The sequence below is a fragment of the Planococcus citri genome, chromosome 1 (assembly GCF_950023065.1).
Source record: "Planococcus citri chromosome 1, ihPlaCitr1.1, whole genome shotgun sequence".
Classification (NCBI taxonomy): domain Eukaryota; kingdom Metazoa; phylum Arthropoda; class Insecta; order Hemiptera; family Pseudococcidae; genus Planococcus; species Planococcus citri.
This window is the reverse complement of record NC_088677.1, coordinates 34135885-34162348: the sequence shown is the minus strand read 5'-3', so window position 1 is coordinate 34162348 and position 26464 is coordinate 34135885. Positions and strand designations below refer to the sequence as shown.

The 26464-nt window shown below is 32.8% G+C and overlaps 2 protein-coding genes across 5 annotated transcripts; both read right to left on the bottom strand.

The window, feature by feature from the left end:
* Positions 1 to 43: 43 nt before the first annotated feature.
* On the bottom strand, positions 44 to 5564 carry LOC135834592 (uncharacterized). The gene is made up of 4 exons (XM_065348514.1): positions 3942 to 5564; positions 2242 to 3749; positions 1776 to 2082; positions 44 to 73 (listed from the first exon to the last, which is right to left on the bottom strand). The coding sequence occupies exons 1-4, from the start codon at positions 5562 to 5564 to the stop codon at positions 44 to 46; spliced, it is 3468 nt and encodes a 1155-aa protein (XP_065204586.1).
* Positions 5565 to 6765: 1201 nt separating this feature from the next.
* Hml (Hemolectin) lies at positions 6766 to 26403 on the bottom strand. 4 transcript variants are annotated; one of them, XM_065344143.1, is made up of 68 exons: positions 26167 to 26403; positions 25902 to 26075; positions 25645 to 25772; positions 25393 to 25552; positions 25179 to 25306; positions 24992 to 25087; positions 24433 to 24624; positions 24207 to 24333; positions 23999 to 24138; positions 23730 to 23881; positions 23469 to 23601; positions 23260 to 23375; positions 23003 to 23168; positions 22683 to 22920; positions 22430 to 22610; positions 22173 to 22356; positions 21997 to 22085; positions 21693 to 21912; positions 21449 to 21622; positions 21126 to 21375; positions 20892 to 21027; positions 20637 to 20818; positions 20361 to 20541; positions 20159 to 20289; positions 19959 to 20079; positions 19740 to 19883; positions 19529 to 19650; positions 19320 to 19450; positions 19101 to 19226; positions 18872 to 19022; positions 18604 to 18796; positions 18339 to 18501; positions 18177 to 18236; positions 17923 to 18088; positions 17634 to 17827; positions 17275 to 17543; positions 16927 to 17177; positions 16629 to 16720; positions 16213 to 16421; positions 15705 to 16118; positions 15476 to 15634; positions 15091 to 15238; positions 14854 to 15019; positions 14662 to 14779; positions 14354 to 14585; positions 13732 to 14268; positions 13514 to 13641; positions 13293 to 13421; positions 12958 to 13166; positions 12666 to 12871; positions 12407 to 12595; positions 12093 to 12223; positions 11897 to 12019; positions 11605 to 11806; positions 11408 to 11512; positions 11183 to 11313; positions 10934 to 11102; positions 10703 to 10827; positions 10387 to 10621; positions 10179 to 10286; positions 9889 to 10104; positions 9598 to 9701; positions 9009 to 9212; positions 8439 to 8561; positions 8164 to 8310; positions 7811 to 8075; positions 7533 to 7714; positions 6766 to 6870 (listed from the first exon to the last, which is right to left on the bottom strand). In XM_065344143.1, the coding sequence occupies exons 1-67, from the start codon at positions 26310 to 26312 to the stop codon at positions 7539 to 7541; spliced, it is 11415 nt and encodes a 3804-aa protein (XP_065200215.1). In that variant the 5' UTR covers positions 26313 to 26403; the 3' UTR covers positions 6766 to 6870; positions 7533 to 7538. The 4 variants fall into 4 exon arrangements, with proteins under 4 accessions (XP_065200215.1, XP_065200217.1, XP_065200214.1 ...); XM_065344145.1 differs by lacking the exon at positions 6766 to 6870 and having other exon boundaries at positions 7071 to 7714; positions 15705 to 15862; positions 15950 to 16118; XM_065344142.1 differs by lacking the exon at positions 6766 to 6870 and having other exon boundaries at positions 7071 to 7714.
* Positions 26404 to 26464: the final 61 nt, after the last annotated feature.

Here is a 26464-nt window from a genome sequence, read left to right as displayed (position 1 = left end):
AATTGATTGGAAAATTTTTCAAAATCATTTAGAAGTTGTTGTTCTAAATGGGAAATATCACTTGGTTTCTGCCCTGTTAAATTAGAATGAATTAGAATATAATCGTCATAGTGTTTATGATAACCTAGTTCTTTCAAGAAATAAAAAACAGTTGATTTTTTCACTTGTCCAAATGTAGATAAAGCTTCTTGTAAATGTATATAAACCTCTGGACTTATAAAATCAGTTTGTTTTCCTTGATATTTCTCCAAACACTTTTTGAAATTACTTAACCTATTGTAGTTTGAATTTTGTTTCTTGAAGCAATGAGGTTTAGAATTATGTTTGTAGTGAATTACCTCGGCAAAACATTTTTTGCATATTAAAATATTATCTCGATCTTTGAAAAATTCTCGAGTACTTCCACAGTTTTGACACCTTTTGGATGGATAATACTCTTTTTTTGATACATTGCATATGAGACCAAATCTCTGTGAAGCTTCCTTCATAATCTCATAAGGAATGATTTTTTTCATTTCATTCAAATATGTATTTACATTTGTTTTCATCAAGTTTTCTCTCGTTCTCAAATATAACATCAATATGCTTTCTGAAAATTGAAACTTGTCCATGTTTTTAAAATCATTCACAACTTCAGGAGAAAGAGCATCCTCAATGTTGTATGTTTTCACTCTTTGCTTAGATTCTTGAAATAATTGAATATTGTTCCTTAAAGTATTTGTTATAAAATTATCCAATTCTATAATAGAACTCATTTTATTATAGAAAACAATTCTTTTAACTATTACATTTTTTTCCTAGATACCCAATCTTTCAATTCACATATGAAATCTTCTGATAGTTCTTGATTTTCTAAGATTTCTTTCCAATCTACTTTGTCTTTGAATTCTCTAATGAAATGTTCAGACAGTTTTTGACTCCATGAAATACATTCCCAGCATACTTGGTCTTTAAATTCTTTAATGAAATCTTCAGCCAGTTTTTGATGGCATGAAATCCAATGCCAATTTACTTGATCTTTGAATTCTCTAATGAAATGTTCAGACAGTTTTTGATGACCTGAAATCCAATGCCAATTTACACAATCTTTGAATTCCCTTATGAAATCTTCTGATAGTTTTTGATAACGTGAAATTTCTTCCCAATCTACTTTGTCTTTGAATTCCCTTATGAAATCTTCTGATAGTTTTTGATAACGTGAAATCCTTTCCCAATTTACTTGATCTTTGAATTCCCTAATGAAATCTTCTGACAGTTTTTGATGAACTGAAATTGCAAACCAATATACTTTGTCTTTGAATTCCCTAATGAAATCTTGTGACAGTTTTTGATGAACTGAAATTGCACTCCAATATACTTTGTCTTTGAATTCTCTGATTAAATTTTCTGATAGTTCCTGATTACTTGAAACATCATACCAATCTACATGAGAGAGTAATAATTTAAGATGCCCCTTTTCATTATTGATCATATTATTATTTTATAATAAGGAAAAAAAAAATTTTAACCAAAGTTATTTATATTAGTGAAGAGAGAGTTTTCAAATGTGTGATAAAATTCTGTCTTTCTACTTCTAGTTTATAATGTCCCCAAGGTAAAGTTTCATTGTCAAATATACATCTCTTGTCATCAAATGGAGATAAACCTCTTTTATCTTGTTCAAATGTGTAAATATTATGATTTTTACTTTGTATAATTTTCTGCTTGAAACTCTTTGTTATTTTCTTCTCTAAGCATTCTTTATAATCATTATGGGTGATTTGATTTTTGATTACATGTTTCTTCACTCCTTTTGCTCTTTTCTTTTCATCTTCTTCAAATACTTTGATGGAGTACAATTTAGAAGCTAACCCTATGAATTCTTCAATACTTTTTCCTTTCATTTCATCTTTGAATTTACCAATAACTTTTTTATTAACTTGAGGAATACCATATATATTATTCTCAGGATAGTCTGATGTGTCAAATTCATCAATCATTCCTTTCATATCACTGTAAAAGTCTGGCGTTTTTATTGACAAAATTAATGAGTCTGTATCAGTATACAAAAGTTTAACATCATTTTTATATTCTCTCTTCAACCTATAATAGAAATCATACATCAATGTTTTTGAAATATCTAAAATAGAAACACCCACATAAATTGGTTGATTGAAATTGATGTGAGTTTTTTTCATGTGAACAGCTGCAAGATCTTCTGCAAAAAATGTTGATTTTACAAAATTTGGTTTTGAAACATACTTTGTATATTTTTTACCTTCACTAATCAATTTTATATCCACATGATTTCGCACATTCATCATTGTTCTACCAAACACCGAGTTATTCATCAATTTAAAAAAGTCTTTTTCAAATTCATTTTTTGCATTTTGTCTATGCTTTGTATTTTTATCAATATATACTTTCATCCAATCTGATTGGTTGAATTGAATAACTCTGTGAATTTTTTCCAATTTCAAACCTGCTTCAAGAGCCTGTCTAAGATTCAAATAATGTAAAACATATTTCTTCTTATCATATAATGTTGTGAATAATTTAGGAAGTCTATTTTCATCAATAATATTTTCTGCACAATAAGGTAGATCAGAATGATAATCATGTAATGTTTCTGGATAGCTTAAATCAACTTCAAACAGATATCCTTTGCTTTGGTTATCTCTCATTTTCAAAATTCTACTGTAAGTAAAATCGTTTGGATTTGCCCACCAAAACCCTCCATATGGTAAATGTTTACTCATAGCCCATCCATATAAATTATTTGCATCCAAATACTGAATGAATGTTGATTCTTTATTTTTATCAAATTTTTCACCCATGTACTTATGATTGGCTTTTTCATATCTATTTGAACATTGGGAAATTCCACCACGCTTGGCATTTTCAAACATGTACAACATGTTTACATCAGTTATCAATTCCAATTTTTGTTTTGTTGTTTTCAACATGCAATCCCAAGCAAATCCGGGGGTAGTATAATACCAAAGTGGATCTAACTTGTAAATTTCAAGTGCAGTTTTTCTGAAATTTTCAATCACATCTGCTAGCAAGAGTACATCAATTTTATTGTACAACATTGTAAACTCTTTTAGATTTTTAATGTTGAAATGTTCCCAAATTTTTTGAGCACGTAAAAATTCCTGTTCATCTACATGTTCATCATTCAAGGAGTTGTAGAAATTTCCCCTAGATGGTAACTCTTCCTCATCATATTTTTCTAATGAGTCCATATAATCGTAAGGGTAAGCCAATTTTTCAGTCAACAAATTGAACAATGAATCATTTCCAGGTGGTACTGTATTATCAAACCATTTCTTTAAATTTTTGAAATGACACATTTCCAAGTTTTTAGCCAATTTAGAAAGTGGTTCAGATAGAAATTTGTATGAATCTAAAAATCTAAGTTCTATTTTACCCTCTTTTCCTGAATAGTGTTGAAACTTTACAACTTTTGAGAAGCTGATGTAAGATTCCTCATTATTTGGAATTAGTTTTAAATTATCTGTAGTTCCAGCAAATTCTTTGACTAATAAGTGGGAATCATAACCAGAAAAGTTGTGAAACAAGACGGGTATGAAACTAGGTACATTGTAATTCAAGTTGCAAAGACTATGAGCTGCACCTCTATATTCACCTGTTATATGGTCATGATCCTGAACTTTCTTTTTATTTTTTTCTTCATCATCTAATTTCTCTTTCAAATCTAATTCTAATTTCTCTAGTCTATCAGTCAGTGTTTGATCATCATGATACTTTAAAATATTTGAAGTAATTTCTATTTCTTTTCTCAATTTATTAATATTTTTTTCCATCATAGGTGGGAAATCACTCAATTTTCTTTCACAAATATGACATATTGTTGCTTCTTTATATTCACATTTTTGTATATTGGTCAGTTTCTTCATTTTTTTACAATTATATATGTATTCATTAGCAATACGTACTGCATCTTCTGATAATTTTTCACACAATACTTGAGGGGTATTACTTCCAAAATATTCAAACATGTTCTCTGATATTTCTCCATTCTCATATAAAATGTAATAAACACAACTAATTGGTACGTGCTCTTGAATTTTTTGTGTTTTAGCATCTTCCTCTACTTTAGTTTTTTCAAGTTTTCTAAGTATACACTCAAAATCAGCTATTATTGTGAAAGGAATTTTCATTGATCGATTATAGTTTGTAAATTCACAAATGTTATCACTTTTAAGAGGAAGTTTTACTGCAACTGGATCGTGTACTTTACAGCTTTCTCTATGTTCTAAATATTTAACTTCACTGTAAAAATGACAAAGGCACCTTTTGCACAAAAAATGTATTTTTTGAGTGTTTTTGGTTAATTGACTTTTAATCAATTTTGTTAGATCCTTAATCCAACAGTAGTGAGTATTTCTATCATTACTCTCTTCACATAAATACAATAAATCAACATGTTTTGTTTTCTCTTCTTTAGTAATATGTAAGGGATAAATTTTATAACGATCATCATGATGATAAACATTAATAGATAATCCACCTTCTACCAATTTCAATTCATTCACTTTATTTTCAAATTTCTCTATGTCTTTAATTTTCATCGGAAATTCAATATCTTTCAAAGCTTTATCAAAAGTTTTCTCATATGCTTTGTACTTTATTATTTCTTGTGGATTATCTTTTGCAGGATATAAACATGCTAAAAGTGACCATAAAAAGCATTTATTATCAGTATTTTTAACATTTATAATTGCTTTCTTATCTTTTAAAATTTTTGGAAGATCAATATAGGAACTTGCTCTAAGCGGGTCATATTTGTTTATATTTACTCTAAAACTATTGATTGATATTATTCGCCATGGACTACCTGTTAATTCATCAATGATATTTTCATGTCTATCAAGTACACTCTTCATTAAAGTTGAAATTCCATTTGTTAATTCACTTCTATTAGTAATTCTATCATTCTTAGTTTGCAAATGTTTGTATGCAATTTTTGTTTCATCTCGAGTGTCTACATAAGTTGCAGAAACACAAAAATTCACTTTAATACCACTATGCTTTTTCATCCATTCTTGAAGTAAAGAACTAACATGTTTTTTCATAAAATGTAAAAACTTTGACATATCTTTAATATCCCAGTTATTTTTCATATCAAATTGAGCATGTCTTGATTTAAAATTTTCATCCACAAATTCCCATTTGGGCAGAGGTAATGTTTTATTTGAGTGAAAATCGAGTAACCTTTCTACTATTTGATCTTTTCTCAACTGTTTATTAATATTGAAATTGTTATCCTGAATAAACTCAATCAATTTCTTTTTTGATAATTTCAACAATTTTTCTCTATCAATATTAATAGCCTTGATTTTATCTTTGTTCACTAACAAATCTGATTTTTTCATTTTATCAACATTTTTCATTCCATACCACTTCAATTCCGTCTTTAATTCTTTCACATTAATCTTGACTTCATTGTGTTTCTTTGTTTTTAAATGTCTGGCATAGTTCTTGTATGTAATTTTACACATACACTTCTCACATGTTCTTAAAGGTGCTTGGTTATCCATTTTATTATAGTTATTCATTTTATTATTGAAATTGATTTCTTTAACTAATGGATCAATTTCTAAAAGATGGTGTACTTCAAATGCAAAAAAATTCGTTCACAGTGGAAAAAATTCATTAGTTAAAAGAATCAGTTTCTATGATAAAGGTGTTGGTGTTTGTGTTATCGCTTTATTAGAGATAATGTTTTCTTTAACTAGTGGTATAATGGTAATGTTGTGATGAAATTTTTGCATTTGTTTGAAATGTTCAAGTTTTGAATAAATTTTTGCATTTCATTGAAATGTTTAAGTTTTGTAAATATTTTTGCATTTGTTTGAAATGTTTAAGTATTGCAAAAAATTTTGCATTTCATTTCAATATCTAAGTTTTGTAAATATTTTTGCATTTGATTGAATGAAAAACTATGTGAAGGTTTATGTGAAATTTTTCACATAAGTTTCCACATACTTTTGAATTTAAAAAGTATTGTAAGAATTCTTACTCCAGTGCCAGGAAATACATTTTATATCTACTGGTAGGTAGGTATGTAAGATAAATTACACGAAAATCAAAGTCAAAGAGGTAGGTAATAATAAATTTATATATAATTTCATAGGTATATGATGATGCAATTGAAAAATTTTTGGTTTTAGGTAAATTGGTATGTAAGTAGTAAGTACTAAGTACGTATCTATACGACCCAATTAATGAGTGAATCTACTTGTAATTTATTAAAAAAATTTCAAGGGAATAAATTTTGATCATTTGAAATTACGATGTACGAGTAGCTATTTCATTACATCAATTACAAAGTGAGTATTTGCGATAAGGAATTAGGCTAATATTGAAATAGAATTATTGCTAGAAAAAATGTTATCAAACTATTCTAATTCAAGTCCTCAATTTTGAATATTTCGAGTTGATAGGATACAAACGGGCTAGGTAAAATAAATCGATACCAATTACCCACCTACCAAATCCAACAAATTTTTCATACTCCAATGAAAAGTCACGTTGATTCAAAATTAGGTAAATAATCATCAGTCTTAATTTTTTTTGGAAAAGTCAGCGTGAAAATTAATCACGGGCATTCGAGCAAATTGCCATCATTCAACACAACGCAACCTTGATCATGTGGAACATGGAGCGTAAAGGTCTAGGTACTCGAGTAACCTCCACCACAAAATAAATATCAACCTATAGGTCAAGTTACTTACTTACACGTAGGTAAATGAAAAATATCAAGTAGGCACTTTATTTTCTCTTCGCTACATCTTCAAAGATATTTCACGAATAGAGAAAAATTTCAATAGGAAATCAAACATAGGTATCGTAAATTTCATTCTGGAAAAACAAAGTTTTCATTTTAATCGAATATACACAATCATGACTAACACGAATAAAGAACGAAGATTTGGCATATACACATTTAGCCTTTCAGTTCAAGTACTTGGGTCACGAAGATGTAATTTGTAGTCGTGAGAATACGAGACATAGACATAGTCTACGTTTTATCAATGATCATGGTCAATTTTACAATCGTGAAAGGTAGGTAAGCCATATGCTTGTATTCGGTAAGTAAAAAGAGCAATGAAATGATACAAAATACAAATTTATAGCTCTGTGATGGAAGTGAATCTTCGGAATCGGAATATGGAAAGTTTTAAATTCGACGTTAGTTTCCAACAGGCTGAGAAATTTTTTATCCTTTTGTTGTTTTCTTTACATGTACATGCATAGATCTCATCATGACAATCAGGAAATAATATACGAAATAAATGAAATAAATTTGTACCTAAAAATGCATTTTTTACATAGGTACCTATTTACCAATGTCATAAAATATCCATGTTTTTGACGTAGCGATAAATTGAGCGATTGTTTTTCTTTACAAAATTATTATTCCAACAAAAATAAATAAATAACAAAAACAAACAAAATAAATAAATAATTAAATAAATAAACCACAACTAATAAATATTTAAAACCAAACTCTTAATACTTGCTTTTGCTCACGGGTTCACACCGTAAACCTTTTGTTGATCAGCACAAGATTGACAACTGCAAGCAGAAGGCACTTGGATACCTTGCTCGAAAGTATACCCATCTTCACAAGTCAGTACTACGTTTTTCGCATCATAATTAGTTCCGACGCAGCATTGGCACGTACTACTGTATTTAGTCGTTCCTACGAATAGACGAATAATAAAATGAAAACCGAGAATTTAAATACCTATCTACATTATGATTTATCATGACGAATGTATGGTTAATTTTCATTTACTTTCATCGTAATACGCAGCAGTATCACATTGACCGGTACATTTGGTAAATCCGTAAATCTGGTCAGGGTTTGTGCAAATACCATGAACTAAATCGCGTTTATAAACGATTTTAATTGTATCATTTAACGGTAAAGAGGCAACTTCGCAATTCACTTGCGAATAGGATTGTTTCTTGCATTCGCGACAGCATCCTTTATTGATTATGGATTCTTCGGGGCAATCCGTTACGTCGGGACAAACCTCTACGAAAGCTGTCATTTTAAGCTGTAAATAAAACAATATTTTCAAAGTCGTAACTCATTTCGGCAGATACGCAGGTTATTTTGGGACTATAAATACTTATGTAACGAACCTCAGGGGTGCATTCATATTTAATACAACCGTCGCTCGAGTTCCAAGATGTGTTCGGGTAATGCAAAGTGAGATTTTCATCGACGCACATTTCTTGAATGCAACGTCCACAGCAAACGTCGTCACGAGATTTTACGTATCGCTCGCCCTAGAAATTGGTCCAAAAAATGGTGGAAATTAGCGCCTATTCCTGCTGCCAAAGTAATACATCTACTAGTACGTACAATACCTACGTATAATTATAAATGGATATAGTGGGTATAGGTAGGTACTCACAAGATCGCAAGTTGTATTACATAACTGGATGACTTGTTCAATTGATACTTCTCCTGTTTCGGAATTTTGAACACAGTGCATAGTTCTGCATGGGTCTGAACTGATGTTCCATGATGTGCCAACCTGCGAAAAAATTAAACGACCATGATTTTTGAATTCAGCGCAAAATTTTCAACACATTACTTAAATTGACTGCATCGAATTTATTGAATAGGTAGGTAGTATTATTATTACTACTCGTGAGGTGGAAAAGAAGGGAAGGGAGGAGTATGAAGGAATTCGATAGACAATTTTGAAACAGAAATACAATGAGGAAAATGCTTTGATTTTTGATCAAAATTGGGGGCTCTTGTAGCCTTGGGGTTGTAGAGATTCCATTATGAAAATTTGTTCACTAAAAAAGTATTAAAAATACTTATCATTCTATCTTTGTAGTATTTTTTTTAATTTTTCAATTTTTTTGCTCATCACGAAAAGTTGAGGTCTGAGAGGGGGAGGGGAGTTTGAATAGTTCCGTAAATTTCATATAGCTGACAGTTTCAATATTATTCGAGTATCTATCTAACTTACCGGATAAATTAAATCATTCGCTTTACAAGCAACTTTTTTGTACGATGGACAACAAGTTCCGAAATAATAAACTGGTTCAGTCACAAAAGGCTGAATTTCTGTAGATTTAGGTTCTTCACAAATCATGCTGTTGCATACTGAATGGATTGAACCATTTATACACGAGCACTGTTTACATGGACCATCGAACCAACTATCGCCTATCTGCAAATCAAAGTAAAAATACTTACACAATGAGCTACGTATTTAAGTAGAGTAGTATATATGTAACTCCTATATTCAAATTTTTAGAAACCCTGATTATGCAGGTATCAGAGCGTAATTTCCAATGAGAATTGTTTATAATCGTACCTAAGTTTATGTTGGTAGGTACATTTGATTTACCTACCCAAAAATATTATCGACGTACTCACGGTTTGGTAAAAAAAAAAAATCGCACTAAAAATTCCCGAAAATCACCGTAAAATAAACTATACCTGCCTAGTTCCTTTCTTCTCGCTCAATACACCCTAATCATACTCCACTTTTATGGCAATCCATTAAAAACTTTTAAACTTCATTACGCATCGATCAAATCACCTACACTTACCTCTTTAAGCTCTTTGTATTTCTCCGAAGGTAAACGTTCTCTTGTAGAGCCATTATATTCAGCGATCCATTCGTACTCGTGAATACACGTATTCGGAGGCAGCTCTGCGAAAAAACAACAAACACGTACTATGAATTAAAATCATCGATATTAAGTAAGGTAAGTATTACCTATTATTGATTTTTGAAAAATCATAATAATTTCCAAAGAAACACTTAGGTTTGATAGGATGACCTCATCAAAAAAGGATTTTTAAATAAAGTCATTTCTATCAACTCATCACTCGCTTACCGCATTTAAATTCTGGACAACAACCATGACTATTTTTGATTTCATGTAATACGAAGTACGATGGACATTCCAATGGCCTCGGGCACGTATTCACGTCACAAATAATGTCGATAGATGGACAACAACCTTTTTTTTTTTCCACCCTAACCATTCCAGTTATAAGTTCAACATCTTTTTCATTACCAATTGAAGGACATTCTTCGGGAGGGATACAGGCTAAAAAGTGACTCGTCGTATTAATCTAGCTCGTTTTAGAAAAGAAAAACCGCACGTTTAGACGATTAACTTACAGCAGAAATATTCGGTGCAATTGTTATCGGTCATTTTCATTTTAATTGTTTGATGTTTTCCACACAGTGGTTTAATTGGTTCGCTGCAATTCAACGAGAATTCCGCAACTAGAAAATAAAAGTTATAGTATTTACTCATGGCAACATGATAGGTATTATAAATCAAGAATATACTAAGACTAGTGCATATCTAATAAAACATTCTTACTGCAAATGTGTTTTATACAACAAGGATCGTCGTTTTTGGGATCTATTTCGGTTTGGAAACCAGGAGGACAAATTATATCACCTCCGCAGTCCTTTTTCTGACATCTTATACTTCCATCTTCCATGCACTGACATAAGGAACAATCATCAGGTTGCCACTGATCACCAATAAAATGACCATATTTGTCGCAAGGGTGACATCTGGCTTGATTTATGCAAATGCCATTTTGTAACACCTAGAAATAAATTTCAGCATCAGAATAACGGAAAAATTATTAATTTCATATGAACTTGGTAAACAACGTCGTTTTATATACCTGGCTCGATGGACAAACACATTTTTCTACAAATGGTTCAGTACAGGTGGTAAAATCTTCCTTGAATTGTTTATAGTTATCGCAAGTAATCTCGCATCCAATGCTACAAGCTTCGTAAACCAATCCTAAAATCGAAGATAATATTTTGAAAATACTCGTATTTAATTAGGTACCTACAAAATACAGCATTATGATGCAGCTGAGTAGGTAACCAGCTCTGTAGAAGCCTACCTTCCGGACAAACATAGGGACATAAGTTAGCAGACCGCCATTGGGAACAAATTCCATTTTTCTGGCATTCTGACGCGTAAGATTCCAAAGCATAGCAATGATTTACTCCACTACACGTGGAATTATGACATAAATCGACATATTTGAGCGGATCAACTATCGGGTGACACTAAAATGGAAAATATTTCCGATGAATATTTTTCGTTAAATAACTACCAAGTTTATTACAACACGATGAATTTTTTCAACCTGTCCGAATAATTCTTCGTTTAAAAATAATAAACACGGGTCGTTTTCAGGAGGAGCGGCACATTCTATAGTGAAATTTTCAAACGATGATATTTGCTGGGACACATAGCTGCAGTTCCTTTTCTCAGTATCTACCAACAAACGAGTCATTAATATTTCTCTTGCGTTTCGTTAAAACGCTCGCGAAGGTACTTGTGTTTTTTAATTCCATAAAAATTTTCCAACCTGCCGTATATTCGGTCCGCCAGCTTTTCAAGAATTCTTTAATTGAGCTAGGAATTTCTTCGTTGGGCCCTCTTATATCATCCATTTGATCTCTATTACATGATCCTGTTTACGAAACGTGGAATTAATTTACGAGTGTAAAATTTCGACCAACAATTGTATTTAAAAATTTGAGATATATAAAGATGCTTGCATACCACACAGTCCTTTCAATTTATTTGTATATAAATGCGATGGTAATTGGACAGAAAATCCTCTGTTGTGAGACATGAAAACAATATCCAGATGTAAAGATGGTACTGATAATTTAGCAGATATACCAGGTGACTCGATTATTTTCAAAAAATCTGTCACGTGAGGGAAACTCGTTATGGATTCATTATTGAGTTTTACATCGATCTGAAATTCATCATTTTGAATTAATACCTATACCTACTTAACATCACTGAAATTGATATTTTCGGTGAATTGCATTAAGTAGGTAGGTACCTTATTTAGATCCTTCTCTGACTGGGCGAGTAATATCTCATTTTTGTCCACAATAACAGTTATACCATGAGGGCAAACACCTTTGAGATGGGGATTTACGCAGGGAGCATTTGTCAAAATTACCTATAATTAACAATCTTCGTTAAATATTACAAGAACCTGCTTTTGATGATTATTATAATTTTTTTGTACTGGCCTTCAATTCAGAATCAGCATTCTTTGTATTTTTCAGATGCAATAACATGTACGAAGAACAACTGCCATCGAATGGTATCTCTACTTGATCAAAAGTCGAAAATTGTGTGACACCATTTCCACCACATTCGCCTGAAATAAATCGTGCAATAATTTTTAAAGATTAGATCCAAGGAGGGAGTAGAGGAGTTCGAATGATATGTCTAAATTTTGAACAAATAAGTTAATAGGTATTCATTCTCCTATCTTCTCTCCACTAAAAAACTCAATCCATTCGGTGTAGTAAGTACGGGTAGGTATAAGACTTTTGCTTACAATCTCGACATTCTGAAGGTTTAATGCACGAATTTCCTTTTCGTAAAAGACCATCGGGGCAATAGCATCCAGGGAAACATTTGTTTTCTATTTTAGGGCATTCATCTTTCTGCAGCAAAGAATCGCAGCTAGGTTCACATTGTCGATCGTAGCATTCATGATACACGAAAGGCGCAGAACAGTTTACAGCTATGAATGAAAAATAAATTTTAGAATTTAAAGGTGTAAAATAATTATTTTATAATAAGTTCCCACTCACGACACTCGTATTTAATCCTCCAGGAAGAAATATCGATTCCTTGTTCCAAAGAAAGACATTTCGATGCAAAACTTTCCATTATTTGACATCTACATTCTTTGTCGAAATTAGTCGCTGAGTTGGCACAGGTGCATAAGGATTCCATACATTTAGGAATATAATCATCCAAGTTTATCGTCAAGTCACATACATTAAATGGTTCAGTTCTACGAGCATTAAAGCAAACAAGTAGGTACATAATATTAAAAATTCAGCTGAAACTGTCGTTGAAATATTTCCAGTGAATTATCACCTGAAAACTCCGCAAATTTCTGCCGCTTTAATTTGAATATCTTTTTGACATGCTTTTATTTCACAAAATTCAGAACTGCCATTCCACGAATCGCCAAATTCTTGTGAACTCACAACAACACTGCCGTCTGGTTTAGTTTTATCGTTATCGATATTGAAATCGAATACTCCGCATAGGCCATCGACCATTCCTCGGAGAGATGAATCCACCTGAAACATTTTTTCAAGTTGCTCATTCAGGTGTACTTAATCAATTACATAAAGTTAGAATCTATAAATAAATTCATTTTGAAAATTGAATTCGAAATCTTAAAGTTGAATGATGAAACAACTCACAATAATTTTAACATTTCCTGTAGTGCCCCAGAAAACACTGAATTTCAGATCAGTGCTAACGAAAATAATAAAACTGTCCGAAATTTCTTGTAAGACAAATAGACCACTTTTAGCTCCAATAGCTTGTAACTGAAATAATTCGTAAGATTAAATTTCCGTTCATTAACCTATAGATAGGAATCTACAAATACCTTCATATCAGAAGGAAATAGTATACGAACTTGTGAAATCGTGTATGAATAGCCATTGAACTTTGCGGTAAGATTGGAAAAAATCTCGGTTGTGTCATTGCCAATATTGATAACTAACGATGTGACACATAAACCAACGAAAGAACATTTATTTGTTTCTGTAAAAGAACGGAATCGTACAAAGTAGGTATCTTCAGTAACCCATTCATTACGCTGATAAAAAAGATAGGCAACCATAATATGCTTACTTCTAATCTTCCAAATACCAAAAGCTTTATCTTCAGCCAAAATATGATCACAGACGTCGTAAATGTAGGATAATCCATCAAAAGTAGAGATAATTTTACCATTGACACTGCATTCTTTTTCATTAGGAGGAAGCACAATGCATTCGTAAGTAGGGCAAGCTTCTCCGGTCCATTTAGTGATCAATTTCGTACCAGGAGAACACTGGGGTTTCTCGCAAGTTAATCCATTCGGAATACAGATCCAATCTTTGCAAGCCATATCTTCCGTAGATTCCGATTGCAGTTGTTGTTGATGAATATATTCCGCCATATCAGAAGTTTTCAAATGAGAATGAACAGTTTCGATATTCAAAGAAGTTTCTTCGTGATAGAAATGTTCTCCTTTGTTTACCGATTGTACAACTTCATGGAACGAGGATGATTTCAAGATCTCTTTGGCTTTGACATTTTTCAATATTCCAGTATTTTTTACACGTGTCTGGGTTGAACTTAGCTCGGCGTAATATCCAGTCGAGCAGTTGATAGGAGGACATTCGTCTATAAATAGAATAAATTCATTAGGAAAAAAACACCCTCAGGGGTACGCAGGTATTTTTTCTGTAGGTATTCAAGATGATCGTACCAATTACAGGAGTTGCAACAGAGGATACATCAACTCGAGACTTTTCCGTAGTAAAATTGGCGTCTGCCACAGTAGATGACAAACATCCGGTTTCATCGTCAGGACATTCTTTATATCCGTTGCACCATAATGTTTCATTCAAACAAAAATTCGTTGTAGGACATAATAAAGTACCATCGGGGCATTTTTCACAATGGCAATTACAATCATTTTCTGTAACTCGTCGTAAACCCTGAAATGAGATTAAATAAACGTACCAATAACAACACTTTTATTATGCAAGTTCAAGGTGAATTTTATTCATTTACCTGTTCGGTACAATTATCGCAATTATTATTGTTTATTAAAGAGCAGAAAGGAATGCCACCCAAGGAACAGGTACATTTCTCGCAATCGCTTTTTATATACGTACTGCCTACGGAATGACTGCAAACAAACCAGCATAGGTATATTATTTTTAAATAAAGAGTTTTTTTATTTCTATTGTGCGAATTACTTACCTCACTAATCCTTCGACACAAGGGCACATTTCTTTTCGAACACATGCGGAACCAGACCAGTAGGTATCATTGATACAATTACAATCACCAGTTGATTGCACTCCAGGACACACGTTGCATAGAGGAGGAATAGATGGTTCTTCTATGGTGACTGGTTCATTATCAGCTTCAATGGAGATACATTTTTAAAGCAAAATATCGAATAAAATTTAAATTATTGCGCACAAAGTTACTTACGATATGGTTTAAAGCAACCGAGAATTTCAACCCGAAAAGATGGGAAGTTCGTCCATTTGATCGGATATAATTTTAGTTTTCGGGCTTGTAAAGGTGGTGAAAATATATTCACGAAAGCATTTTCGGAATCGACGTTACCCACGAAAATCTGAAATGTGAAAATTTTAAATTACTTGTTACGTTAATAGTTTATCTCTTTTTGTCGAAGTATCAACTTGAATTGCGTCAATGTAAGTAGGGTTGCTGATTTTTGAATTTCAAGGTGCATACTTCTTCATATTCCATACTCATCACGTCATCATCATTGCGCATTTGTGATGTCAACGCAGTATGTTGCATCATTGCATAAAATTAACATAGATAATCTGAATTATAATTTACACACCTTTTCATTTCTAGATGAGTCAGTGATAGGGCTCCAGTTGACTCCGTCTATGCTATACATAATTTTATACGCCTCGATCCAAGCTTTTTTCGATATGGCAGCGAGATCAGTTCCTTTAGTGACGATTCCTTCGATGACTCGCTCTTCCACAAAATCAAACTATTCGGGGAGATTTTCACGATGAAAAAAGTAATTGAAAATTTAACTTAGCGTTGACAGACGAGTATACCTGAATCCATTCTTGAGTAGATGCTATAAAAGGAGCCCATCCGGAACTTCCAGACATTGACAAATCGCTAATTTTGAAATCATTTTTCAGTGAAGAAGAAACAGAAACTTGATGATTGAACATTTTTCCAGATTCAATGCCCATGGGTTCGTTACAGGCTGAATAAAACATAAAAATTGAAGCAAATTCAGAGTAGGTAGAGGTATATATGAGGTTTTGGGGACAATAAAGTAAATGATTTTTACTTGTAGGAATAGCAGTGCTGGCAGTATTGAAATCGCAACCAAAAACTTGTACCAAAATGGCAATTTCTTTCTCCCAAGATAATGGTTTGATACGAATGTAACGTGCTTCTATTGGCGAATCAAACAATTGCTGAATTGGGTGAATATGATCGTATGGACCTCGGAACACCTGAAAATGTATAAAATTTGGTAAATAGATAGGTAAATTTGAACCATATTTTCATAATATTATGATCAGAAAATTATCTGTTCCCAGAACTCACTTCTAAATTATCGGCGCGATGAGCTTGCTGATACGAAACATTATCCAAGCTATACAAAACTTTATACGACTTCACCCACTCATTTTGCGAAGGATTACCAGCAATAGTAACTCCATAAATAGGCTGAACTTTCTCAACATCGATTTCCAAGTAAGGTTGAGTATCTGAAGCGAGCGGTTTCCAAGAATACGTATTGCTAATATATTCACCTATTACAAATCCCAGTTGAAAATTATTAAAATATGATTTTCAACAATTAAGCATCCGAGTTTCTCGTAACCCTATAGGCATATTGAAGCGAAAACTATTACGCATGAAATTCAAGTAGGTACACAGAGAATTCATAACTGAATTAAAATTTGCTATTTTCAAATAAAATTAAACTTCGGTATGATATTTCAACGCATATGCCTCACCTGACATAATTAATTTAGCGTTTTCCGGAGTATTATTACTGCTTTGACTTGAACTTGCGGTATACTTCGCTTGTTCGTCTATTGTGATCAATCTACGAAAGAAAAATCGACGGTTGAAATTAAGGCAACAACTACAAAGTAACATAGTCACATAGGTAAATGAAAGCGCACACTATATAGGAATTTGCTCCTTCAAAACACTCATTCCACAAACCTATCGGCACCATCTTTGTAGCTGTTACGGAATTATCAATTGATTAAAAGCTATTACGATCAGTAATATCAGTCACTGACTTACCCTTCCAAAGAACATTTTGGTAAAGGCGTAAGCGGAATCGGAGTAGTCAAAAATTCGCCAATTATTTCCGTTGTGGTTTTATCAAGAAGATTGGATTCTGTCGTAATTTCTTTGGTAAAGTCAAATTTCGGATACGAAGTTACATTCGTTTCAATACTTTCTGTGGTTCCACATAACGCCGGAGAGCACCCGTATTCGTTATTTATACACTGACAAGTCTTGCAATCATTTTCAAAAATAACCGCTCCAGGCTGTCGAAGAGTCGAGAAAAAAAATACAATAAGAAACTGTAAAAATTACATAGGTAGGTATCGTTGAATGAAGCAACAACAAAGATCGACGACAAACCTTTGCCAAAGAGCCATTGTTTGTAGCACAGGTACATTCTTGTTGATCAACACAGGTAGACTCGTCTCTCCAAAATTTGTCTTTGGCACAAGGAACATTGACGCATCCTGGAATACAACTTTTTGATGAAAGACAAAGTCCTTTTTTGTTCAACTCGTGTTTGTAATAATCACACAACTGATTGCATTCGATTTTACAATCAGACCATTCTGATCCAGGAGGGCATATTGGTGCTTGTGGTAAAATGGTTCGTTCTGTCGTAGGCGGTTCTGAATAATTTGAGCAAAAAACGTTTAAATGAAAAATTAATTTATACATGGTGAAGAGAGAGGGGGGGGGGTTCTATCGTCGGTACTTACTGCAAGAACAAAGCACGCGAATTTGATAATCATTGCACAGACCAGATTTTTGTTTATCATTATTGCATACAAATCCCACATCTGGACTGCAAGATATATCTTGTTCATCCGACATTCTCCAGTCAGTTAGATCAGACGAGGAAGATTTGAATTTCGGTTTTTTCAGCTTCAAAGCCCATTTCGGTTTTGGTTTTCTGATTATAAAAATGAATAATGAATGGAGGAGAGATTATAATAAATAACATGATATGTTTCATTCAAAGGAAATCATCGCAAGAAATATACTAACGATAAGGAAGAATTACGATATTTGCATTCGATGTTGCTAATATAACCAAGTTGACAGACAGAAATATCTTGTTCTTTCAGATCTTTGAGAGTTTCCATTTCGCCATTATTTTTATTCATAGAGGGTGTTGAAATGTCCAACCATTCACTCCATCCTTCTTTGCAGACTAAAAAGAACATATTTTAATTAAAAATATTTGAAACAACACTGACTTCGCAATTAAATTTTTATATTAAAACAAAAAAAAATGTTACCTTGTTCAACAACGGGTGGTTTTTCCACAATGAAAGTTTTTGTTGGTCCGTGATATTCGCCTTTGCGCAGAAAAACAATTAAGTATTAATTAAGTATACCTATTTTATTTCACGAATGCTAAAAAAAACTGACCCACGTAGATAATTTACGAAAAAACTTACTACATTGACACAAGAATTTAATTTGAAACTGATCGCAGTCTTTTTTGCAATGAATCTTTTCATGCAAACTACAAGCAACGTTTTCAAAATCAGAAGCATTGAACGTTTTCGATCTACACGAGATATTTTTTATATCATCCGGAAAACAGTCCAATCTATCTTTCTGTGATAAAACAAAGAAAAATATGTAAGTAGGTCTAGGTACCTATTACAAGAGTAATAATATTAAAAATGTAAAACTGAGTGATTCATCTTCTCAACCAACCGTATTCTCAAAAGTGATATTATTTAAATTCAGTTTTCCAGAAAAAGGTGTTAAAACTGTGATCCAATCTGACCATCCATTAACACAAATACTCGACGCAATTACGGGGAGTTCAGGCAATGGTGTGGTTTTTGACGATTTCGTAATACCGCAGGGTGATCCAGAACAGACCATTTGTCCTTTTGAACAGTAACTAATAATCAAAATACAATAGGAGAATTATTAATTTCAACGAAATGAATTTTTAGAACGTAATTGTTGCACTTGCCATGAAGAACAAGAATCTTCCGTAATTTTCTCGTTTTCCGTGAAAGTTTTGCCATCGATACTGATACATTTGCAATCCATTGGAGAAACGCATTCATCACTCGTGTCGTTTTTTCTTATTTGCCCTGGAGGACATCTTTTCTTACGACATCCTGAAAACAATTCAATTTAAAATCATGAAAATAAAACTAGGTAGGTACCTATTTATTGAATTTTTGACAATATCAAACCTTCGACGCAATTCAATTTTTTACATTCTTTGGTCACAGAGTTACTAGCTCTGATACTATCACAAGAGTCTTCTGGGCAAGGATCGACGCAAGCAGAATATTCGGTGCCATTCTCACACTGAATCGCTAAAAAAAAAAAAAAAAAAAAAACTCAATAAATTGGCAAAAATTATTTCATTAATATTTATCCTTCTTCAAAACATTGCGCTCAATTCTTACGACATAATTCCTGCGATCGCCATTTCAAATGCAGTCCTCGGTTACCACATTCTTGAGCATAAGCTGAAAACACTGTGCAAATACATTCACAATCACCTCCTTGATCACAGGCACAAGAGTCAAAAACACATCTGTAAGCAGATTTTCAAGAATCCTAATACACGTTCGGTGACAAAAAGATTGAATTGTCGAATTCATTTAAGAGGTACCTTTTATAATAATCTTCAACTGAAACTTCGGAATGGCATTGCTTGAATGCTGGGCTATTTTTTAGATAACTACATTTTTCAATGGCCCAGAATTTTCGGTGCGAATTGACAACACAGGGGTCCTAAAGAACAAAAAAGTTCATTTTTAATTGATGATTATACGAATGCTTTCTTCACATTCTGCCTCTTCAAACAAATTCAGTTTTTATACCTGGCAATGAGATGGCGAAGGACAATGTTGTTGTAATTTCCATGAATCAGCAAACAGAGAAGGCGTCACTTCAGTTACACCTCCTGAAGGGGTTTGAAAATCATCTAGAGAATTATCGTTGTAATTTCCACAAAGACCGTTGATCTGAAAATTATTATTGATAAGTTAGATAAGCGAAAGCTGGGTGTGTAATGAATGTATCAATAGAGAAAATTTAACCTTATTTTTCCATCTCGGGTGCGCTTGAATAGTAACCCTCGTTCCTTTATCCCATTGAAGTGATATGGAAAGAGTAGGTATAATAGCAAAAATATACATTTCAGTGCTAATAATTTTTAAACTGGAAAAAATGAAAGAAATAACGATTAAATAGGTTCAAGTTCAATATCACTAATAATAGTGATCAAATTTCGACCAACGTTTTGTATTGTTGCCTCAAGTTTTCTTCTTTCTCCTTATCCAATACCAACGTTTCAAACAAGTCGTAAATCCCCACTCTCAAAGTGACAGATTTCGTACAACTGGTCCCTCCAGTACCGCAAGGAACAATCTAAAACACCAGCTCATTACTCAATTTCAAATTATGAATTTTAAAAAGTAGGAACTCTTCATTTCACATACCTGTAAAATAACTGTGAAATTCACGTTATCAGAAATAGATCCTTGAGCAAATACATAATCGCAGGTTCCTTGAAAATCATAAAATCGGCCGTCAAAAGTTCGGAAATGAGAATCACCCCAAGATGAACAGGTCGCAGAACATTCTTTCGTTGTGCATTCCCAAGTTCCTCGAACACATGTGCTATCGAACAGAAAATTTACAATTCATAAGCAGGAAATTTTTCGCACGATTGGTATATTTTTATTAATTATTTTTTAATAAGTAGGTAGTAGTACCAATTATTGCATTCTTTGTTGATAACTTCTTTATCGTTATAACTTTTGCCTCCGTGGTGACAGGGGCAATCAGTAGGTCTAATACATTTCTTCGAAACTGATTCCAACACATATCCTTTTTTACAAACACATCCAGCATAGCAAGTTTTGGAAGAAAAATTAGGTGGATCATTGTGCATGTTCTAAAAATAACACGCTGCAGTTTTCACAAACAATGATTTTCAAATAAACATAGCGTGATGAATTGAAATATACCCGACAAGTTACAGGCTCCGGTGGTTCACAATCAACGTACTCCATATTAGAGGAGGGGCACGATGTACCATTTTTATAATTCAATAATTCTTCTTCAGAAGCTTCGCGACATTGCCACAACGCATTTTTACACTCGCTACCCACAAAATATTAAAATTACTTTCATTGGTAAGTAATAAAACATAGACAAAAAATTCCAATTATTAATCTGGTACATTTGAATTAGGTACCTACCAAGATTTTAAACCATTTGTTTCGTTTTGCATCGTGATCTCATTAGGAGAAAATTTCTGATTCTTATATTCGCAAGGACATTCGCTGTGCGGTACACAATTTTCATTCTCATCAAATGTATAGCCATCGGGGCAATAACATCCTTCAACGCATGTTTCTTTACAGAGCTCCTTATGAGCTATATCGCTGCAACTTCTCTGGCACGTGTTGCCGCAAGTTTCGAACTTTTGCCCAGTGGAGCAATGAATACCTGAATAATGAAATTTAAAAATAAAGAATACAAAACAAGATGCGTGAAATCATCCATCAAATAAGATACTAACTGCATTCTTTTATTTGACTACGCCAGTCAACGACTATGCCATTTTTTGCGCATTTGCTCGCATAAGCTGATAGCACAGGGCAGAAGCAATCGACTAAATTATTTCCACGACAAGAACACAAATCACTGAGACAATCCTCGTAATAATCTTGAGGATTAATGATAGAATGGCATTCTGAAAATACATATAAGCAATCGAGTGTTAATAAAATTGCATACCTGTCAGAAAGAAGGAGTTAATTTACCTTCAAAAATGGAACTCGTTAAATTTTTACAATAATTTTCAGCTATCGGTTTATTCTGTATATTCACTTCGCAAATAGCAACACTGTCGAAATTTTTCTCCATTATACAGTTTTCCTTAGTTCTCCATTTATTTGCAAACGCTACAGGATCTTGCTCAATATCACCTTCGGGAGTTAATAGATCGTCATTTTGATTATTGTTGAAAACTCCGCAAAGACCCTTTTTGAACATTGTAATTAGTTGGTTTGAAAATTTTCGTAATTGCGTAGGTAGGTACACTTGAAAAAATACAAAAATTTATACCTTGGTGTTTCCAAATAACGAAGGTGCGGCGAAAATTTGTAATTTATTAACACCGTCCCAAAATACCTCGAGAGAATTTGGCAGTGAGACTGAAAATGGAAAGAAAAGTTTCGTTGATTTATAGGTATTAAATGAAGACGATAAAAAATATTGATCTTCAGTTCAACTAAATATACCTTCGAGTAAATTTGACGATGCTTTTCTGATAAATACTTCGTTGTCGACAATAAACGGCAATTTTTCTACTTCCATATCGTCAAGGGTAATTTTCCAGAGGTTTTGTAATTTGACTACTTTTCGACCACTACGAATTATAATGGTTTTGCATCGTTTTTCATTCGTTTTAACGTCGAGATTCTGCTGAAAATAAAACACAGCTCTTAATTTACATCGAGCTATCTATTTTATTTCAAAGTATGAATAGAATATTCACGTTTGAACATTGCGAATTATCCATTTCAATTGAATAATTTCCCGTCGAAACCAATTTATAATTACAGAATCCTGTAAAGTCGTATTTCTTCTCGTCGAAAGTACGATAATGAGGATCCAAAACAACGCATTCTGCTTTGCAAACAGCAGTGGTGCAAGACCATTTTCCATCAGCGCAGGTACTACAAAAAATGAAAATTGAAAAATTTCAAATTTCAAAATAACTACGAGAAAATTCAAGATTAAAAAATTACCATTTGTTACAATCATTCACAATCACACTTCCAGGTTTGTACAACTTTCCTCTCAACGTGCAAGAACAGGTTTCCTTTGCAATACACGTGTCATTCTGTAAAACACTTCCGGGAGCGCAAACGCAACCCTCTTCGCAATATTTCTGCAATCCCGTAGGAGTAATTTCTGTAGATGCGCAAGTAGCTTGACTTGTTGGTAAGCAGCTCGTGTAAACTTGACTAGACGGACAATTATACGCTAAAAGGACAAAATATTATTTGTATTTGAAAAGTAAGGTTGATTTTAATTCAAAACTAGATCAATTGGATATTTTTCTTACTGCAATTATATTTTTCACGCCAATCAATCATAACACCTGCTGACATTTGATTGCACAGTTGAACAAATTTGGCGAAAAATTGGCACATACATTCCATCTTATTGATTTTCTCGCAATTACACATCGTCCATTCGCAAGCTTCCATGTACTCTTTTATAATCAGTTTCTACAAAAAAAATTTTTTTTTAAACGTAGGTAGTACCAATATGCATGCATCTATTAAAAACTGATTAATTGTCTAGAAACATAAAAATTACATTCAAACAATGCTTGAAAATACTATCACCGCTAAGTTTTAAGCAGACTTTTTTGGCAACGATGAGATCTTGTTTCCTGCACGGTTTTTCTTCTTGAATCGGCGATTCACACTTATCTAGAAAACAAGAACGTACGTATTACTCAATCTGAAATTTAAACAACCATGAAGATAAAGATGACTCTAAGATGAGTAAGTAAGATATGGTACCCAATAAAGATGTCACAGCAGCATTCTTCACATATTCAACAAGGTTGAAAGGAACCAAAGGATTACTTCCTTTGCCACATAGACCGCTAGTTCTATTCCAAAATTCCACTCCAATGTCTATTAGTAATTCATCCTGAAAATCACAATTATGTATAACTTGTACAAGGCCAAAAGGCATACCTAAACGTACTAAATAAAGAATTGAATTGAAAATACCGAAGTAGATTCTTATCACATAAGAACAGTAGAGCTGATACCTACCTGGAGATTCCACAAAAGATACAAATTAGCTGCTGGAACATACACTTGTATTGTTTTTCCACTAACTACTTCAACTTTCAAGTCATTTAATTGACTTGGAATCGAAAGTTTTTGACCACTATTGATTACATCCAACACGGGTCTATTGCCATCTATAAAAACAAAAATCGTTATTTTATTGCACGTTGCTGCTTATTCGAGTAATTTAACGGTGCAATGATCCAAGAAAAAACATCGATATCAAATATGTGACTTCAGGACCTACTTACCCGCTCTACTCAACACATATTTTTCGTTATTTATGTAAAAAATAACATTTAGAATGGTATCATTCTTAATATCAATCTGAACTTGAAATAGGTTTTCCACATCATCTCTCACCAACACATACGAACAAGCAGCTTTGAAACTGAAACAGATTTAGTTTTAGAATGAAAAATGAAAGACGACGTTAAACATAATTTGTTTCATTCTCACTTGATTAATTTTCCATTAAATGCTTTGAAGTGAAACGGACCCCATATCATACATGAGGCCGGAGCCGGCGTCAATTTCAACAACTTTGATTCATATTGCGATATCTTAGTTCCATCAATTATTCTACCTGTTAAAAAGTCAAATGTGTCATTAACTTTCAAGTTTTTCTAGATAAGTGGTAGGTATTAACTATTAACTTATTATATTTCTCAAAGACTTTACGTACCTATTTGACATTGAGGGACATCAGTCGGAGTAAATTTACCTTCGGAATACAAACAAGTGTACTTGGAGTTGAATTTCACTTCTGGGACCATTCCAAGAGGACATGATAATTCACAAGAAAATTGTAATTCATCACCGGAACAGTTGTAATTTCCATTAAAATTCAATTTCGATGGATCGCAGATCGAAGTAGCTGAGAAAATGACAGATATCCGGATTTATGTTAATCATTTTCACGAATATCGGATTCAAAGAAAGAAAAGAACTTAAAACACACATCATGATTGAATGCTTCCATGTTAGTTAACTAAAGTACCAAAACTATACTAATTAAAATTAAATATATTTTAATTCGACTTCTGAGATTATGAGCGTGTTTTTTTTTTATCAGAAAATGATCAGAACAATTTTTTCGCATACACAGTGTTCCCACATGAATAAAATTTTTCCAGAAAATGAAACAGAAAAATCAAAATTTCAATCGAAATGGAAACAAGTAGGAAAATTATACTCACATTTAGACAACATGAAAATTCATAGAAATAAAGAATTATACTTACGATACTGACAAATTTCTCCTCTGAAGTCCTTGGGGCAAAAGCAAGTATCAGTATCAATACATTTACCTCCATTCTTGCAAGGCGGATTACAAATCGCTGAAATTATTTTAAATTATTAACAAATTCTGTCCACTCAATTGCAATTTGCAATAAGCTAATTCGGTTTGATTTGTTGCTTAATGCTTACGGATACAGTCAGGAACTATTGTCCATTCTTTTCTCGACGGAATCCATTTTCCATTTTCACAATTCGCATCTACGCTGGTTGTACCATCAGGAAATTGTTTCCCAGGCATACACGATATAGTGCAAGTGCTATATTATGAAGCAAGTAATTAAATAAATTATTAACAACCTATGGGTTAAAATATTACAGTGATTTAATTGAAAATGGTAATTACTCCGCGAGACATTTTCGAAATGAAAATAATGGAGTTTTTGGTAATTCGGCGCAAGGTAATTTTTCAAATTCACATAACGGACCGTAATGGTTCAATGTACATTGACAAGTATTTGGCATAACACATTTTCCATCGTTTTGACAAGCTGGTTCACATTTGGCTGAAAATGGGAAGATAATTCTCGTGAAAAATTCAATACCCTTGAAAATCATCGGTATTTTTGTAGGTCCAAAATAATTGACTTAACCTTACCTTTGCATTTTTCAATCACTGGTTTTCCAGATTTCACGCCCGCCCATAAATTATTTTTACAAGCATAAGCTAAACTTTCATCTCCGTTTTCTGTGGCAAATCCTTCTTTGCATGTTACTTGGCAAAGTCTATACAATAATAAAAAGTAATATGTCTCAGTATGGAGCTTCAACAAATTTTTTAAATGACTTCGCTTATTATTATTCATTGCACTTGCATAATCAACTGAACAGATTTGAGCTACCTATCTTACTTACTCAGCGTTTGAACAAACAGATGCAGAATTAATAGGTGTAACGAATTTTCCGCAATCGCCATCAATACTCTTTAATTTTGCCTTCTTTAACTTTTTGTTCGAAATAGTCTCCTTTTCAAAATTCAGATCTCCAAATCTCATATCAACCACTACACCTTGTTGAGCTGATTCGTCACTGGAAGAAATATAGGTATTAAACTAACCTGCTTCACTTACTCATTCCAAAAACTACCTGAACTAATAGGTATTAAAAAAACATCACATACCCAAGTTCAACATCTGCAGAATCATTTTGAACTCCATCCGGACTACTCGTCGAATTAAAATTACTCGCGGCACGAACATTAATAATAGACAAGAACAATAAACCAACATTGGCCACAATCAGAACACACAGATTAATTTTCCTCATGTTCACGAAATTAACGCAGGGTTGTTGCCATCAACTAACTGATTAACTAGTCAACTTCTGGATGAGAAGTATTTGTATGAATGAAGTAAGTAGGTAGACATCGATTAAATACATTTTCATACTCCGGAAGTGTCTATCGAAATTGCGATATC

Excerpts from the sequence above, each read along its gene's own strand:
- Hml (XM_065344143.1), bottom strand. The coding sequence starts at position 26,312 with ATGAGGAAAATTAATCTGTGTGTTCTGATTGTGGCCAATGTTGGTTTA. Across the intron at positions 17,178-17,274 it reads ACAATGGCTCTTTGGCAAAG|CCTGGAGCGGTTATTTTTGA; the intron begins GTTTGTCGTCGA and ends ACTCTTCGACAG. Across the intron at positions 8,076-8,163 it reads AATATGAATGCACCCCTGAG|CTTAAAATGACAGCTTTCGT; the intron begins GTTCGTTACATA and ends TTTTATTTACAG.
- LOC135834592 (XM_065348514.1), bottom strand. The coding sequence starts at position 5,564 with ATGAATAACTATAATAAAATGGATAACCAAGCACCTTTAAGAACATGT. Across the intron at positions 3,750-3,941 it reads AAAAATTATCAGAAGATGCA|TATCATGATGATCAAACACT; the intron begins GTACGTATTGCT and ends AATATTTTAAAG. Across the intron at positions 74-1,775 it reads CAAAAGGAGTGAAGAAACAT|GGCAGAAACCAAGTGATATT; the intron begins GTAATCAAAAAT and ends CTAATTTAACAG.